The sequence below is a fragment of the Mobula hypostoma genome, chromosome 8, assembly GCF_963921235.1.
Source record: "Mobula hypostoma chromosome 8, sMobHyp1.1, whole genome shotgun sequence".
Lineage (NCBI taxonomy): Eukaryota > Metazoa > Chordata > Chondrichthyes > Myliobatiformes > Myliobatidae > Mobula > Mobula hypostoma.
In genome coordinates, this window is record NC_086104.1 from 74,487,035 (window position 1) to 74,505,570 (window position 18,536).

At 39.9% G+C, this 18,536-nt stretch overlaps 1 protein-coding gene across 2 annotated transcripts in view; it reads right to left on the reverse strand.

Annotated features, from left to right (window-relative positions):
- Positions 1 to 18,536, reverse strand: part of macrod2 (mono-ADP ribosylhydrolase 2) — a 1,240,168-nt gene that overhangs the window by 365,807 nt on the left and 855,825 nt on the right. For both annotated transcript variants that reach the window (XM_063056135.1, XM_063056134.1), the window contains one exon: positions 5,541 to 5,571. In XM_063056135.1, the coding sequence (XP_062912205.1) occupies positions 5,541 to 5,571 (31 nt within the window). The remainder of the gene's footprint in view (positions 1 to 5,540; positions 5,572 to 18,536) is intronic.

An 18,536-nucleotide genomic window follows, 5' to 3' on the forward strand; every position in this document is an offset into this window, starting at 1 on the left:
CTCTGAAAATTCTAACATTCTGTTTCTGCCCTTTACAAAGTAAATAAACTCTTCCGCCTCTGATGATCAGGTATGATTTAGTGGATTGTCAGAAATAAAATGCCAAAAATATGGAATGTTGCCAGTACAACAGTGGGTCACCAGTATCTTTAATGGATATTATGATTGAAAAGTAAAATAGAACCTGTGTTTTTTTAAACTTAGCATATAAGGTGAGCACATGTGCAAATGCAATCAAAATATTCATTTCATGTATCTATTCCATCATTTAGCTGTTATCATGTGTTTTAATAGTTTTAATGAAGAGCACAAATAATTCAAAAAAATATGGTCTTATTCCCATCTATGACTGCATTGGAGTAGACTTAAGGCAAAAATCAGATTCATGTGTTTTGACGTGCAGTTCTCAGCATTGATTAGACAAATAAGAATATAAGAAAGGTAGAAATGCCAGACTGAGACTTCAACCAAAATAGTGGCCAAGCACCAGGTTAATAGCCTAGCTTCTCCTGAGTTCTGCACGAAAACACTGCAAGTTCTCAGTTAAAGGACCAAAAGGATGCAAGACCCCGGTGTAGTTGTGGACATCCTGAAATTACCATCAAAACTCCACCAACAATATCCTGGTTTGCATTGTGTTCTGAAACCTGCATGGAGTCCAATGATAGTGGAAAAGATAGCTAAAATTCCACAACATTCATAGTCAGAAATCTGTTCCGGGATCTACATATGTTAAACTTGCAAAATGTTTAAACTGAGGATGTAAGGCTGCACCAATCAATGTAAAGAATAATAAAGTACTTTTATTTGTATTTGGTTTTAATGTTTTCAATTATTTAACAAATTTGAAGGTTCTTTCGTCGATCTTTGATTTTTTTTGGTTATTCTTTTCTGGAACAGCACAGCAGCATTGCGGCTAGCGTAACGCTCTTACAGTGCCAGCAACCTGGTTTGATTCCTGCTGACGCCGGAAAGGAATTTGTGTATTCTTCCTGTGACCACATGGATTTCCTCCCGCATTCCAAAGATGTATTGATCAATAGATTAATTGGTCACATGTGTGTAATTGGGTGTGCAGGTTCGTTGGGCCAGAAGGGTCTGTTGTCATCCTATAAGTCCCTAAATCTAAATGTTTTAAAATAATAGTTAATGACTGCTTTTGTATATCAAAAGTTTTTAATTTCATGGCTGGGGTTATGCTGGTTCACAAACATGATTCTATTCTGTTGCTTAAGACCCTGCAAATTCTCAAACTCTTGACGATCGGATCTAGGACCAATGAAATCCATATTTTGCTTCTCTCTCGTGACTGCTTCCTGAATTACTCAGCATTAGGATTCTCTTTTTGTTTTGGATATGCAGCGTTCACATATTTGGTATTTGTTCACTGCCAAATTTTATTTGCTGCTGCTCCTCTGAGGTACCTTTGGATATCTTACAATGTTCAAGGCTCCATTTTTGTAAACACAAGCTGTTTATGATTGAGGTCTGGATCTTCCTCTGGCTTCCTATTTCAAAAGTTTGGTCTAATTCTGACTTTTGCAATTTTATGTCATTATTCAATCATGAAGTTGGGTACAGGCACAATTTCTGTCAGTCCCCAGAGAACTAAGTAAGAGATACACTAAGTGACACTGAAAGTACCACCTCACTGTAATCACAAGGTCGCTTCTCAATTTTCTTGCAATATTTACAGTAGTGTAGGCATAAATTTGCCATGGAAACTGCAGAATTACAATTAAAGGAAGGGTACATATTTATTGAAACGATTCATTCATCCATTTAATGTTCTGTCATAATACATGGGTGATCATGGTCTTTCCATAACCGTGATTGCACCTGGCAAATTTTTCTACATAAGTGGTTTGCCATTGCCTTCTTCTGGACAGTGCCTTTACATGATCAATAGTCCACAGAGATTGCTGGCCTGGCATCAGTGGTTATATAACCAGGACTTCCGGGGCGCCTAGGCGCAACTCAAGTAGCAGCAGTAATCTCAATGGATACGATTAAATATTCCCTTTCAACCTGATACAGCGAAAAAGCACAACTGCTTCCAAGGTCAGTACAGTCAACAAAGATGTTTTAATGCGTTGAAATGAACTATCGCTGCTTAAAACTGATGAAAACAACACCGATTGTGGTCGGAAGTGCCCACGTAGGATACCACGGAGGAGGCGTGGCTGTAGAATGGGGTTAGAAATGCGTTTAAGGAAACAGGGTTTTAAACTCCCTATACCGACTATCTGGCAAATGTGCAGTCTCTGGTGAATAAAATCGATGATCTCAAAGCTAGGCTGCTGAATCAGAGGAACATTAGGACCACATGTGCCCTTTGTTTCACGGAATCCTAGTTAACCCTTTCCATACCAGATGCAGTGATTCAGATCAACGGGTTTACTTCACACTGTCAGGATAGATCTATAGAGTCTCTCAAAAGCAGAGGTGGTGGAGTATGCCTCATGATCAACTCTTATCGATGCACAAATATATCAGTGCTGTTCCAATTCTGCTCACCAGACCTGGAGTATCTAAGCAGTTAAGTGTTGTCCTTTTTACCTGCCACAGGAGTTCTCTGGAGTCATTTTGGAAGCAGTATACAGTCCACCTCAGGCCAATATCAATCAGGCTTTAGATGATCTGAGCAATGGGATCAACGTGCATGAAATAGTGTATCCTAGTGCATTGTTCTGGGAGATTTTAGCCATGCTACTCTGAAAAAAAGTCACTAAGCAACTACCATCAACAGATCACTTGCAATACTAGAGGAAACAACACACTGGACAATTGTTACACCACCATCAAGAATGCCTACCTCGCCCTCACTTCGGGAAGTCTGATCACCTGGTTGTACTTCTACTCCCGGCATATAAGCAGAGACTAAAGACTGCAGCACCAGTAGTGAGGGGCGAGAAGGTATGAACAAGGGAAGGACAAGAGTGCCTACAGGACTGCTTTGAATCAGTGGACTGGACTGTATTCAGGGATTCATCTTCGAACCTGGATGAGTATGCTGCAGTTGTTACTGACTTCATTAAAACCTGTGTGGATGAGTGTGTGCCTACAAAGACTTACTGTACATTCCCAAACAAAAGCCGTGGGTGAACCAGGAGGTATGTTGTCTGCTGAAGGCTAGATCTGTGGCATTCAAGTCTGGCAACCCAGGCTTATACCAGAAAACTAGGTATGATTTGCGGAGGGCTATTTCAAGGGCGAAGAGACAATTTCAAACGAGATTGGATGCGACATCAGATGCACAGCAAATCTAGCATGGTTTGCAAGACATTACTTCCTACAAAGTGAAACCCAATAGCATGAATGGCAGCGATGAACTCAACACCTTCTATGCCCGCTGTGAAAGGGAGAACACAACAACAGCTGTGAAGATCCCTGCTGCACCTGATGACCCTGTGATCTCTGTCTCAGAGGCCGATGTTAGGCTGTCTTTAAAGAGAGTGAACCCTCACAAGGTGGAAGTTCCAGATGGAATACCTATGCCAACCAACTAATGGGAGTACTCAAGGACATTTTCAACCTTTCACTGCTATGGGCGGAAGTTCCCACTTGCTTCAAAAAGGCAACAACTATACCAGTGGCTAAGAAAAATAATGTGAACTGCTTTAATGTCCATCGCCCGGTAACACTCACATCTACAGTGATGAAATGCTTTGAGAGGTTGGTTATGACTAGACTGAACTCCTGCCTCAGCAAGGACCTGGACTCATTGCAATTTGCCTATCACCACAATAGGTCAATGACAGACGCAATCTCAATGACAAGCTCTCCACACGGCTTTAGACCATCTGGACAACACAAACACCTACGTCAGGATGCTGTTCATCGACTATAGCTCAGCATTTAATACCATCATTCCCACAATCCTGATTGAGAAGTTGCAGAACCTGGGCCTCTGTACCTCCCTCTGCAATTGGATCCTCAACTTCCTAACCAGAAAACCACAATCTGTGTGGATTGGTGATAACATATCCTCCTGCTGACGACCAACACTAGTGCACCTCAGGGGTGTGTGCTTAGCCCACTGCTCTACTCTCTATACACACATGACTGTGTGGCTAGGCATAGCTTAAATACCATCTATAAATTTGCTGACGATACAACCATTGTTGGTAGAATCTCAGGTGGTGACGAGAGGGCGTACAAGAGTGAGATATGCCAACTAGTGGAGTGGTGCCGCAGTAACAACCTGGCACTCAACGTCAGTAAGACGAAAGAGCTGTTTGTGGACTTCCAGAAGGGTAAGACAAAGGGACACATACCAATCCTCATAGAGGGATCAGAAGTGGAGAAAGTGAGCAGTTTCAAGTTCCTGGGTGTCAAGGTCTCTGAGGATCTAACCTGGTCCCAACATATCGATGTAGTTATAAAGAATGCAAGACAGCGGCTATACTTCATTTGAAGAGATTTGGCATGTCAATAAATACACTCAAAAACTTCTATAGTTATACTGTGGAGAGCATTCTGACAGGCTGCATCACTGTCTGGTATGGAGGGGCTACTGCACAGGACCAAAAGAGGCTGCAGAATGTTATAAACCTAGTCAGCTCCATTCTTGAGTATTAGCCTACAAAGTACCCAGGACACCTTCAGGGACTGGTGTCTCAGAAAGGCAGCGTCCATTATTAAGGACCTCCAGCACCCAGGGCATGCCCTTTTCTCACTGTTACCATCAGGTAGGAGGTACAGAAGCCTGAAGGCACAGACTCAGCGATTCAGGAACAGCTTCTTCACTTCTGCCATCCGATTCTCAAATGGACATTGAACCCTTGGACGCTACCTCACTTTTTTTTTGTTTAATTTATAGCATTTCTGTTTTTGCACGTTTTTTAATCCATTCAATATAAGTATACAGTTATTTATTTATTTATTATTTTAATTTATTTATTTTCTCTTCTATATTATGTATTGCATTGAACTGCTGCTGCTAAGTTCACACATATCACAACACATGCCAGTGAGAATAAACCTGATTCTGATTCTGACTCTGACTTGTGATATGCACCAGTTGGTCACTTTACCATCCACTACCTGCTCCCATGGCTTCACATGACACTGATTGGGAAGATAAGCAGCTGCTACACCTTGCCCAACAGTGACCTGCAGGTTAGCAGAGGGAAAGAGCGCCTTACGCCTCCTTTGGTAGAGAGGTTTCTCCATCCCGCCACCCTATTGAAAGGATTAACCAAGTGAAATAAAATGGACTTGTTTCCATTTTAGTTCAGAGGCTTAACAAGCATAAAAAAAGAGCTACATTCCTTCACAGATACAAGAGATTCTGCAGATGTTGTAAATCCAGAGCAACACACAGAAAACGGTGGAGGAACACAGCTGGTCAAACAGTATCTGTGGAGAGGAATGAAGAGTTGATGTTTTGGGCCAAGACCTTTCATCGGTTCTTATCGTACAAGTGATTAACTGATTCAGAAAAAAATATCAATTAGTTGCAGTCTGGTTTTCTGCAAAGCTTCTTGGATTATGAAAGATCACATCGTTGGACAAATATCTAAAAAATTTGTACTCACCATAGATACCAGTGGATATACAGGGAAATGCCTGCAATTAGAGAAAAAATAAATGAAAAATTAGAGAAAGAACAAAAAAAATTGCAGATCCAATGAAGTAATCAGTCAGCACTCAGTAAAGCACAGCTGAACCCAGATTGTCTGTCATTCAGAGATAAACTATGGATTTGAATAATCAGGATTGGTGGATAATGAGGGTACACAATAGTATCTATTTTTAGGATTGTGTGTATTCAGTGATCAATTGGTTTCAGATTTATTTGGAAAATTATGAGGCAAAACTAAATAACTGAACTTTCCATTAACTTGAATTGTTCAGGGAAAACTGAAAGATTCAGGTGAGTCATGTCACTCTGTATGGTAACAAAAAACACCAGCCAAATACGGCACAACTGTGCTAGTCAGTGAGTTGGATGTGAAGTGGGACACATGGGATTGATAGGAATAGCAAAATCATAACTTTTAGAATCCCTGACATGAACTAACTTCTCTCGGACCTAAACCCTATTCTTGCAATCTCATCTTTTCATCGCCAACAGTAATTTGGCAGTGATTAATTATTAATATTAATCACATGATTATTGTGGCCTGAATACACCAGCAAAAACTTCTCTGTTACGTTCACTGGGATGCTAGAAATAAAACACTCCAAGTTCTTTCTGTTGCATTGATCTCAGTACAGAATCTATTGACTATAACTGTACACTCTTCACACTCAGCCTCTTTCAATATGGCACCAGCTGAATTCCTCAGTCACAGCAAGAGTTGGACATCCTCCATATTTGAGAAATATTATCGTAATCACAGTAGGCAACCATTGCTCCACTCCTGTATCTTTCAACAAAGGGAGGAAGATTTCTTTATAACATAATCTAATTGAATGGCACAACAGTCAAACAGAGAAGAATGGCTTCTGTTCTATTGAAATGTAGTCCTACAATGGCACTCAATGAGAAAATCATGTTGAGCATTAAAACACATATCTATCTAGCACTCAGAATGGAGGAGATACTCGGTCTAGCAATTCAATTTAGAATCAGTTAAGTCAATCCAGTAATGAAAGGCAATCACGAGTTGACAAATAATGATGAACTGGAGTACATAAAGGGGTCAGAGAGCCTGGTGACATGGTGTCATAACAACAACTTTTCCCTCGATGTCAGCAAAACAAAAGAACTACAGGAACGGGGGGTGGTGAACACCCTCCTGTTTATTTCAACAGTTCTGAAGTCAAGAGGATTGAGAGTTCAAGTTCCAAAGAGTGAACGTCACCAACAGTGTGTCTGCACGTCCACTGGCGGAAGTCAGAAGCTTGATATCCACGAGTCTGGAGGCTGGGCAGTCGGCCTGTCCTGGGGTTGGAGGGCCTGTCTGACTGAGTGAGCGGGTGGGCAGGTGGGATGGAAGAAATGGGCTTGTTTTGCTGCTGCTTTGCTTTGTTGCTGTTGTTGTATTGTTTTTGTTGTCGCTTGTGTTATTCTGTTGAACAGTGCGGGCATGCTATGTTGGCACTGGAATGCGTGGTGAATTTTTCAGGCTGCCCCACAACATGCTTAGGTTGTGTTGGTAACACAAGTGACACATTTCACTGCATGGTTCGATGCACATGTGACAAATAAATGAATCGGAATGAATAGCCTGTCCTGGCACAACCACACCGACACCATTTCCAAGAAAGCTCACCTCTGCTTTTTCAGGAGGCTAAAATAATTTGCAGCTTAATGTGAAAAAGACTAAGGAGCTGGTGGTAGACCTGAGGAGGGCTAAGGCACCGGTGACCCCTGTTTCCATCCAGAGGGTCAGTGTGGACATGGTAGAGGATTACAAATACCTGAGGATACGAATTGACAATAAACTGGACTGGTCAAAGAACACTGAAGCTGTCTACAAGAAGGGTCAGAGCTGTCTCTATTTCCTGAGGAGACGGAGGTCCTTTAACATCTGTCGGACAATGCTGAGGATCTTCTACGAGTCTGTGGTGGCCAGTGCTATCATGTTTGCTGTTGTGTGCTAGGGCAGCAGGCTGAAGGTAGCAGACACCAACAGAATCAACAAACTCATTCGCAAGGCCAGTGATGTTGTGGGGATGGAACTGGACTCTCTGACGGTGGTGTCTGAAAAGAGGATGCTGTCCAAGTTGCATGCCATCTTGGACAATGTCTCCCATCCACTACATAATGTACTGGGTGGGCACAGGCGTACATTCAGCCAGAGACTCATTCCACCGAGATGCAGCACTGAGCGTCATAGGAAGTCATTCCTGCCTGTGGCCATCAAATTTTACAATTCCTTCCTTGGAGGGTCAGACACCCTGAGCCAATAGGCTTGTCCTGGACTTATTTCCTGGCATAATTTACATATTACTATTTAATTATTTATGGTTTTATCACTATTTAATTATTTAAGGTGCAACTGTAATGAAAACCAATTTCCCTCGGGATCAATAAAGTATAACTATGACCATGACTATAATTTGGTATGTTCCCTTTAAGCCTCATGTTTTTATAGATCCAGTATAGAATACATCCTGTCTGAAGATATCATGGCTTGATATGGCAACTGCTTTGTTCATGACTACAATAAACTGCAGAGAATTGTGGTCACAGCACCACACATCATGGAAAACAATCTCCCCTCCATGGACCGTCTACACTTTGCGCTGCCTTGGTAAAGCTGCCAGCATAATCAAAGTCGCCACCGACTCCAGACGTTCTCTGTTCTCCAACCTCCCAGTAGGCTGAAGGTCAGCTTTTATCCTGCTGTTGTAAGGTTATTGAATGCTCCCCTCATACGATAACATGGAATCTTGACCCTACAATGCACCTCCTTTTAAATTTGCACTGTAATGTCTGCCTGCACAGCACTTTATCTGTAACGGTCACTTTATTCAGGTTCTGCTACCCAAACATACTGATGTGAGGAAATGATCTATATAGATGACATGCAAAGCCAAGTTTTTCACTGTATACTGCATATGTGACAACAATAAACCAATTTAACAAATCTACCAATTTGATGTGAAAATCTCAATGCATTTAAGATACCTATCCATCCTGGAGAACGTTCTGCAGAGTTTCAACTGAATGTTCTTAGATGCACGGCCCAAAAGATATATTTTGACCAGACATTGGTCCTGTCCGTCTTCAACGAGGATAATCAAAGGTTTTACGGGAAAATAATTGTATCTTTGGTCACTAGTATTTTATGAATGCAAGTTACCTTCCTGTTGCACTCATTGATTGAAATGAAATTGACCAAGGGGACGTGAGTACAACTGGTGCCTCAGTATTCTCACACATATTCTGCTGAATCGAGCTTTCATTTTCTCAAAACAGTACAATGATACTAACCTCATGATATTTCAACAAGTTAGCATAAGACCATAAAACATAGATACAGTATTAGGCCACTCGACCCATTAAGCCCACTCTGCCACTTCATCACAGCTGATCAAGGGAGGATGGTAGCGTAGTAGCTAGCATAACGCATTGCAGTGCCAGCTATTTCAAAGATCGGGTTCAATTCCTGCCACTCTCTGCAAGGAGTTTCTTTTACACTTTATGAAAAATCTTTTGGTATCATTTTTTGGTGTATTATTATTGGCTAGCTTACCTTCATGTTTCATTTTTTTCTCTTTTTTTTAGAACATAGAACAGTACAGCACACTACAGCCCCTTCGGCCCACAATGTTATGCAGACCCTTAAACACTGCCTCCCATATAACCCTCCCACCTTAAATTCATCCATATACCTGTATAGTAGTCCCTTAAATTTCACTAGTGTATCTGCCTCCACCACTGACTCAGGCAGTGCATTCCACGCACCAACCACTCTCTGAGTAAAAAACCTTCCTCTAATATCCCCCTTGAACTTCCCACCCCTTACCTTAAAGCCATGTCCTCTTGTATCGAGCAGTGGTGCCCTGGGGAAGAGGTGCTAGCTGTCCATTCTATCTATTCCTCTTAATATCTTGTATACCTCTATCATGTCTCCTCTCATCCTCCTTCTCTCCAAAGAGTAAAGCCCTAGCTCCCTTAATCTCTGATCACAATGCATACTCTCTAAACCAGGCAGCATCCTAGTAAATCTCCTCTGTACCCTTTCCAATGCTTCCACATCCTTCCTATAGTGAGGTGACCAGAACTGGACACAGTACTCCAAGTGTGGCCTCACCAGAGTTTTATAGAGTCGCATCATTACCCTGCGACTCATAAACTCTATCCCTCAACTTATGAAAGCTAACACTCCATAAGCTTTCTTAACTACCCTATCTACCTGTGAGGCAACCTTCAGGGATCTGTGGACATGTATCCCCAGATCCCCCTGCTCCTCCGCACTACCAAGTATCCTGCCATTTATTTTGTACTCCACCTTGGAGTTTGTCCTTCCAAAGTGTACCACCTCACACTTCTCCGGGTTGAACTCCATCTGCCACTTCTCTGCCCACTTCTGCAACCTATCAATGTTTCTCCGCAATCTTCGACAATCCTCTACACTACCCACAACGCCACCAACCTTTCTGTCGTCCGCAAACTCACCAACCCACTCTTCTACCCCCACATCCAGGTCGTTAATAAGAATAATAAAAATCTTTTAGTTGCCTTCTGTTGGTTTTTAAAAGCTTCCCACTGATTGTTGCTGTAGTGCATGCACTCACTTCTGCTTTTATGCTGTCTGTTTCACTCTTATTGTGCAATTATATTCTATATTTAAGCAACTAACAGTTCACTGCAGGCTTAAGCATGATCCCTGGGTAACATATCTGGAGTCTGGGATATTGAACACGTCCTTTGTCCTTTGGTATATTCAAATGTTTGGTTAAGGTATTATTTTCTTCCAAGGAACTTAGTTACTGTAAATTACACTAAAATCAGTTGTGGTTCACACATATTTAACTTTTGACTGAAATCTGCCAGCTTGCCAGGGAAGTATCCATTATTTGTCCTTCAGCTGGGCATCCATAACCAGTTGCACAGAGGAACAGGGAAAAAAAAATATCTGAAATTCATCCTGACAAGAAATATTTGGTAAGTTTGATAGAGGTAATGAGCTGAATGTGATATTATATACCAGGAAACTACAGACTTTTTGGTTCAAAGTTCTTATTGATTATTAGACACCTAAACAGATTCCATGGATTCCTCTTAGACTTGCCAAAAGAGTTAATGATCTGTGTTTAAAGTCACTCCATTAAAACTTCTAACCCATATTAAATTCCACAGATGCTGCCTGAATTGCTGAGCATTTCTAACATTTTCTTTTCACTTAAAATTTCCAGTACTGACAAGTTTTTACCTTTATTTTCAACAAATACATGTCTTTATGAGAAACAAACAGAAATCGATCTGATTGACTTGAACAAGAATAAACTTCACTGCCCAATGCTATAATAGAAAGATGCTCTGATAAGTCACAAATAATCATTTCCTTTCCAACATAATCTCATTCAATTTATAGTAGGGAAAGTAAATGAGCAGGTCCATTTAAGAATTCGCATTGAATGTCTTGCTTTTCAATAAATGTAAAGCAACAGAAAGAATAACTGAAGAGAAAACTTACTTTTGCAATTAACTTTAATTGCTTATAAACTGGAACCTGTTATTCCTTTCATTTTATACATAAGTAAAGCATAAAAAGCAATTTGCACTATCTTATAGTGTTTGTATCCCAGGGGTCCGCAACCTTTTTTGCACCGCGGACCGGTCAAGCGGGCGGGGGGGGGCGGTGTTCAAGTTGGGTTGCCAACTTTCTCACTCCAAAATAAGGGACAAAAGTAGCAGTTAAATATGGGACATGTGTTTAACCCGAGAAAGACTACCATGACCACGAAGCCTTGCGCGGGCAACTGTGTGCGCAAACGTGAAGTGTGCATGCGTGTACATGCCGATTTTTTCTACAAATCGGTTTTGGCTTTATCTTCCCGATTCTGTTAAGTGAAACTACACTGTGCATACATTATTTCTACTTTATATAGGCTGTGAATTTATCATATCATTCCTGCTTTTACTATATGTTAGTATTATTTTAGGTTTTATGTGTTATTTGATATGATTTGGTAGTTTATTTTTCGGGTCTGGGAACACTAAAAAATTTTTCCCATATAAATTAATGGTAATTGCTTCTTCGCTTTACGCCATTTTGGCTTACGAACGGTTTCCTAGGAACGCTCTACCTTAGCGGGGGAAATACGGGACAAGGGCGGTCCTGTATGGGACAAACCAATTTAGCCCAATATGCGGGATGTCCCGGCTAATACGGGACAGTTGGCAACCCTATGTTGAAGTTCAACAGTGCATGACAGGGAATGAGGGAAGGTGCAGCTGACTCATATCGTCAAATCATATTGTTTCCTCATGGCCCGGTAGCACATGCTTTGCGGCCCGGTACCGGACAGCGGCCTGGTGGTTGGGGACCACTGTTGTATCCAATTCATATTGAAGCGCATCCAATGGACACTTGGATCAGTGACTTTCACCAATGGCTTTCATTTGCCTGCAGCTTTTCTTGCATAAGGTAACATCACTATACATGGCTCCTTTTTATAATTTACAGATGGAAATTCAATCAAAATATCACAACTTACAACCAGGTACACTCCATTTTTAATGTAGTAAATTGTGTAATAATAGTGCTTTTATACATGCAAGACATACCACATAATTTTTACTAAAAGTTGGCCCTCCATGAAAATAGTTGCAATGGACAACTCCTTTAATCCATGAACCAGACATTTGCCAGGACTTGTGGGCTTTGCTTAACCCAATATGGAAGAAACTTCATTTAAATTTTCTGGGTTTGCAATTATTTTCAATATTTGAATGAAATTTTGGACAGAACCCCATTAAAATTTTATTCAGGTTCTGTTGTACGGTACTGCTGTCGCAAAACAACAAATTTCAGGATTATAGTATGAATGTGATAATGAACCTGATTCTAATAATTTTCTTTTCATTTATAGGATGTGGACATTGCTAGTAAGGCCAGGATTTAGTGCCCAGCCAAGGGATAGGATGCTTGATTAATGAGGCAGCCCAGTATGAGAAAATGAGCCATTCAGTTTTTAGAACATAGAACAGAAACAGGTCTTGTGCTCATGATGTCTGTACCAACATTAATCTAATCCTACTTGCCTGCTCATTGTGAACATTCCTGCATTTGCTGCATATTTATGTGTCTGTCTAAATGCCTCTTAAACATTGCTTGTATCGTATCTGCTTCCACTACTACCCCTGGGAGCACATTCCAGGCACCTACCCCGTGTAAAAAAAAAATAGCTTTGGAAAACTCCGTTAAACTTTTGCTCTGCCACCTTAAAGTTATGCTGTCTAGTATTTGACATCCCATGCCAGGAAAAAGACTTTGACTAACTACCCTATTGATGCCTCTCATAATCTTTTATATTTCTATCACTTTGCCCTTAGACTCCAACACTCTAGAGAAAATAAACTAAGTTTGCCTAACATATCCTGGCCAACCTCTTCTGCTCCCTCTCCAAGCCTCCATGTCCTTCCTGTTTTTCAGTGACCAGAACTGCACACAATACTCCATATACGGCCTAAACATTTATATATCTGCAACGTGACTTCCAGTCCAGATGAAGGGAAGCATGCTGTACACATTAACCAAATTAACTACTTTGGTTGCTGCTTTTAGGAGGCTATGGAATTATACCTGAAGATCCTTCCGCACATCAGTGCTCCAAGGAGTCCTCTTACACTTAATCTCCCAATGTGCAACACCTCCCACTCATTCAGATAAAATAACCGCCATTGCTTTACCCAACATTTCCAACTGGTCTATAGCCTGTCACATCCACTGAAATTTTTCACTGTCCACAACTCTTCCATTTTTTTGTCTTTTGCAGATTTACTAATCAGCCCAACTATACTTTTGTCCAATCACAAACAGAGGTTCTAGCACTGATCTTTGCAGAATAGTATTAGTCCAGAATAACTCCAAACAATCAGTTCCCAACCTGCCTAACCACCTCAGTAACTTAAAATATTTTTATTTCCTCTTTTTATCTCAGTTTGGACCAAGGATCTCTTTCCATGGATGCTGATTGACCCACTGAGTGTTTCTAGGAATTTCAGTTTTATTTCTGATTTCCAGCCTCTGCAGTTTCTGCTTTTAAATTCATTTACTGAAATGAAAGCTATGAAAGCCTTAGAGAAGATGTTTTGCAAGGACTAAGAGAGGGACCTTGGACCACTCAAGAGAATGACCAAGAGAAGGATGCTTAACTCCAAAAAATAGGATGGAAATCGGTAAATTCGAGAGGAAAGTAAATTACTCTCCCAGTGAGTAGTCACAATGCCCAAATTTTGTTCAGGGCAACCAAAAGTTCTGCAAGGATTTCCCGGCACTTCCCAATATTAACTATAGTTAATCTTAGGAGACACGTACAAACCAGGAAGTCCCAAATTTACTTTTGAAAATTTAGCTCTGCCAGTGATTTCCCAGCACTGTCCTGTCGCTGTGCATTGATGGAAGAGGTAGTAATTGCTGGAACTTCTCTGCATTCATGTTGAGGTATGTGCTCTAAAGTAAAAGTAAAGTAAGTAAAGTAAAAGTAAAAATTATCAGAGTACATACATGTCACCACATACAACCCTAAGATTCTTTTCCTGTGGGCATACTTACTAAATCTATAGAAGGGTAACTGTAAACAGGATCTGTAAACTATAAACATTAGCAACTATAAACAAATTGTGCAAATGCAGGTAATAAATAAACAGCAATAAATAACAAGCATGAAATAACAAGATAAAAGAATCCTTAAATGAGTATAGTTCCTTCTATACAAAGATGGATTCACGAACCTATCCATTTGAAGCAAGATTTTACAGATGCTAAGAGAAAGATAAGAATAAAATAATTCACTTTTTGCAGTAATTTAAGAAGTACTTGAATGTGTTTTAAACCCAATTTTAATAATGAATTTTAAAATTACCTAAAATAACTACTGCATTTGTTGTTGAATTATTTCAATGGCAATTCTGATGCATTGAAAATGAGAAGAATGGCCCCATACACTCTACGTTGCTAAGAATGAGCACCAATGCCATTGACATTGCTAAGTGTGCATGACTGGGTAGGACTGATGGGCTATTTTTTTCCTGGTTCAAGAGTCTGGAACTAGTAGTGATAGTTTTAGAATAAGGTTTTGCCACTTAAGTTTGCAGAGACAAGAAATTATTCCAAGGGTTATTACTCTGCAATTCTGCCTCACAGATAATGTTAAATGGTTAGCATTGAGTTCATTCATAATGTTTAAAGGAAAAATCACCATACTGAATGATAGAACAGACTTGAAGGACTCCATGAGCTACTGTGACTACTTCTGTTCTTATGCTTTTAAGATGTCAACTTGTAAACTGGGCTATCTCAATCTCATTCATGTTCCCAAACACTTGGCTATTCTGTGGATTTAATCTCTTGCGAACCAAGTTTAACTGAATGCTGCTATTTTAAATCTAAATTCCAATAAATTTTTTCTTTAGTCTAAATTACTACTGATCTCAATATTGGTTCAATAAGATTAATTCAATAAAATAAAAATAAACTGGCGATCATGCTTAACTGGTTAATATAGTAGCATTGTGCATGCCTTGATGTACCTTAACCAATACCAAACTCCAAGAATGGTATCAGCAATTTCAACAAGATTGCATATTTACGCACCATAAAAATTAATTACTGACAGCAGAATCATAAGCTTAGTACATCTTCTCAGGGTGTTTCACAGCAGGATTTTATTCAGGCTGAGTTGGATCTTAACACGTGTCTGTGAGAGCAAAGAGGACAGTGACAAGGAAAGAGATGGAACTGAGAACGCTAAATGCACAAATAACAATGATAAAATTATTAAACCTTGAGGTACACTAACTGGAGGAAAACAGAGAACAGTTGGAGGATAGGTAGGATGCAGGAACTTACAGAGAGTGAAAAGGACTGAGCAGTTTGAAACAAAGATGAGGATTTTAAAACTAAGTCATTATTCCACTAGAATCAGATAATGTAGAGTTTGTAGGTTTGTAGAGTTTGGAGCTTCCTGTTGTCAGGGTCTCTATTTTTAAGTTTCATGAGCAGAGTTGGCATGTGCTATTAACTTCAGGTTCTTTCACTGTCATTCTGTACATATCAATGCATGTATAACTTATCTTCTAGCATCCTTACATTTCATTAACGTACACCTAACATAACCAATTCACAACTGTCAACTCCGTAACCTGAAACCAAACATGTTCCAATATTTTATCCAGTGATTCATTTGCATTATATAGGTAGTTGTTAGGTATAAATTTAAGCATGTTTTATTTGTAGATGTGATTCTGTACCCTTTTGCCAAACAAATTCAGCATTGATTCCACAGGGACCTAATTACTTTAACAATATCCACCTTTAAACAAGTCTCATTGTTTCTTCTCAATTCCACATCAAAGGATACTTTCATTTCTGCAGATTAACTCACCAGAGATTAGATTTAAAATGGGGGCAAAGATGACTTTAAAAAGTGCTCTGGAGGCTTATATTTCCTCTGATTAAATAGTGTGTGTCATAATTATTAATTATTCCCATGATTTCAATGTGTCAGCGCTGCCAGTGACTGCAGGTTAAGGTTCTGATCTCACGTGTACTGGGTACAATGAAAGACAGCGAAATTATTAAAATAACTGCTAATCCTTGAACTTCCTTGTATAATTGTAGTTACATGGGCAGTCACTCCATAGATCTTAACTGTAACAATTGATACATGCTGAAGGGTCCTTCAATTCACATCGATAGAAGCTTGACTTCTGAAGTACAAATGGTAACTACCCTAACAGCTCCTCATCATCCAGTTGAGAAAACATGCACCACAAATCTCGCCAGATACTACAGCAAGTTTCCCAAGATATCATGACTTTTAATGTCATCACCAATGGCTCAGTTCGGTATTGGGACCATTTCTTTTCACATGACATGCCATTCATTTGGATGACAGAACTGATGGCTTTGTGGCCAAGTTTATGAATGATATGATGATAGGTGGAAGGTTAGGAGGATGATTTTGGGAATGAAAAGGTTAACGTATGATGAGTGTTTGATGGCTCTGGGCCTGTACTCACTGGACTTCGGAAGAATGAAGGGGGAATCTCACTGAAACCTATCTAATATTGAAAGGCCTAGATAGAATAGATGTGGAGAGGATGTTTCCTATAGTGTATGAATTTGGGACCTGAGGGCACAGCCTCAGAATAGAGAGACATCCATTTAGAACAGAGTTGAGGAGGAATTTCTTTAGCCAGAGGGTAGTGAATCTGTGGAATTCATTGCTATAGGTGGCTGTGCAGGCCAAGGCTTTAAGTATATTTAAAGTGGAGACTGATAGGTTCTTGATTAGTCAGGACATCAAAGGTTATGGGGAGAAGGTAGGAGAATGGGGTTGAGAGGAATAATAAATCAGCCATGATGGAATAGCAGAGCAGACTTGATGGGCCAAGTGGCCTAAATGGGCTTCTATTTCTTACGGTCTTATAGTTCACTATTACTTGAACCGAAGAACCTTAAGTTCGAATTTCCCTTTCCACCCCTGCTCCCAACACTACTTGTTTTTTTTTACCACTTCTACATTGCATGAAAGAGGGAATATTGTACCTCTGCAAGAAAAATGTAAAATATTTGTCAAAAAAGGGGGTGTTGTGTTACGGAATTCAGGATGGATTAAAACTACTATCATAGTGAAGTGGTCTGGGCTAACAAATAATATAACAGAGACACTTGGTAAAATTGTAAAATGCTTGAATAATACTGATGAGAAAGGACTATTTCTTTTGCTGATGTACATGCTTTGTTACAAGAAGTGGAAAAGAAACCTTTACAATGTTTTAAGAGAACATACATTATATAAGGTAACTCAGTGGTTATTCTGTGGGACTCATCATCGTCTCAGCTTCAAACTACCAGCTGAGAAAAGCAATCTTTGGGGAGGAATTTTGAATTCAGGTAAGCGGAGGTGAAAATATACTTGAAGAAAGAGTGTGGCACAGTCCAATAGTGTGGAATGTAATGGCTCGTTTGTTTACTGTAACGAACTATAGCATCTGTAGATATATTACAGATTTCAGTACACTGGGGTCATCTGTGACAGGGGAGAAAACAAAACCAAAAATAATGCCATAAAATACAAGAGCAAAATTAGTAGGCCATTCAGACCAACAAGTCTGCTTTGCTACTCCAACATGGCTAACTTAATATTCCTCTCAACCACATTCCCCGGTCTTCTCTCCGGAACCTTTGACACCCTTACTAAAATGGAATTTGATATGGTACACAGGGAAATTAAAGTTTCTAATTCCAATAATGCAACAACATAATTCAGAATCAGAATCAGAATCATATTTATTAACACCAGCATGTGAGGTGAAATTTGTTAACTTAGCAACAGCAGTTCAATTCAATACATAATCTGGCAAAGAAAAGAAGGATAATAATAATAATAATAAATAAAATAAAAAATAATAAGTAAATCAATTACAGTATACATATATTGAATAGATTTTTTTTAAAGTGCAAAAACAGAAATTCTGTATATTAAAAAAAAAGTGAGATAGTGTCCAAAGATTCAATGTCTATTTAGGAATCGGATGGCAGAGGGGAAGAAGCTGTTCCTGAATCGCTGAGTGGGTGCCTTCAGGCTTCTGTACCTCCAACTTGATGGTAACAGTGAGAAAAGGGCATGCCCTGGGGGCTGGAGGTCCTTAATAATGGATACTGCCTTTCTGAGACACCGCTCCTTGAAGATGTCCTGGGTACTTTGTAGGCTAGTACCCAAGATGGAGCTGACTAGATTTACAACCTTCTGCAGCCTCTTTTGGTCCTGTGTAGTAGCCCCTCCATACCAGACAGTGATGCAGCCTGTCCACAGTATAACTATAGAAGTTTTTGAGTGTATTTGTTGACATGCTAAATCTCTTCAAATTCCAAATGAAGTATAGCCGCTGTCTTGCCTTC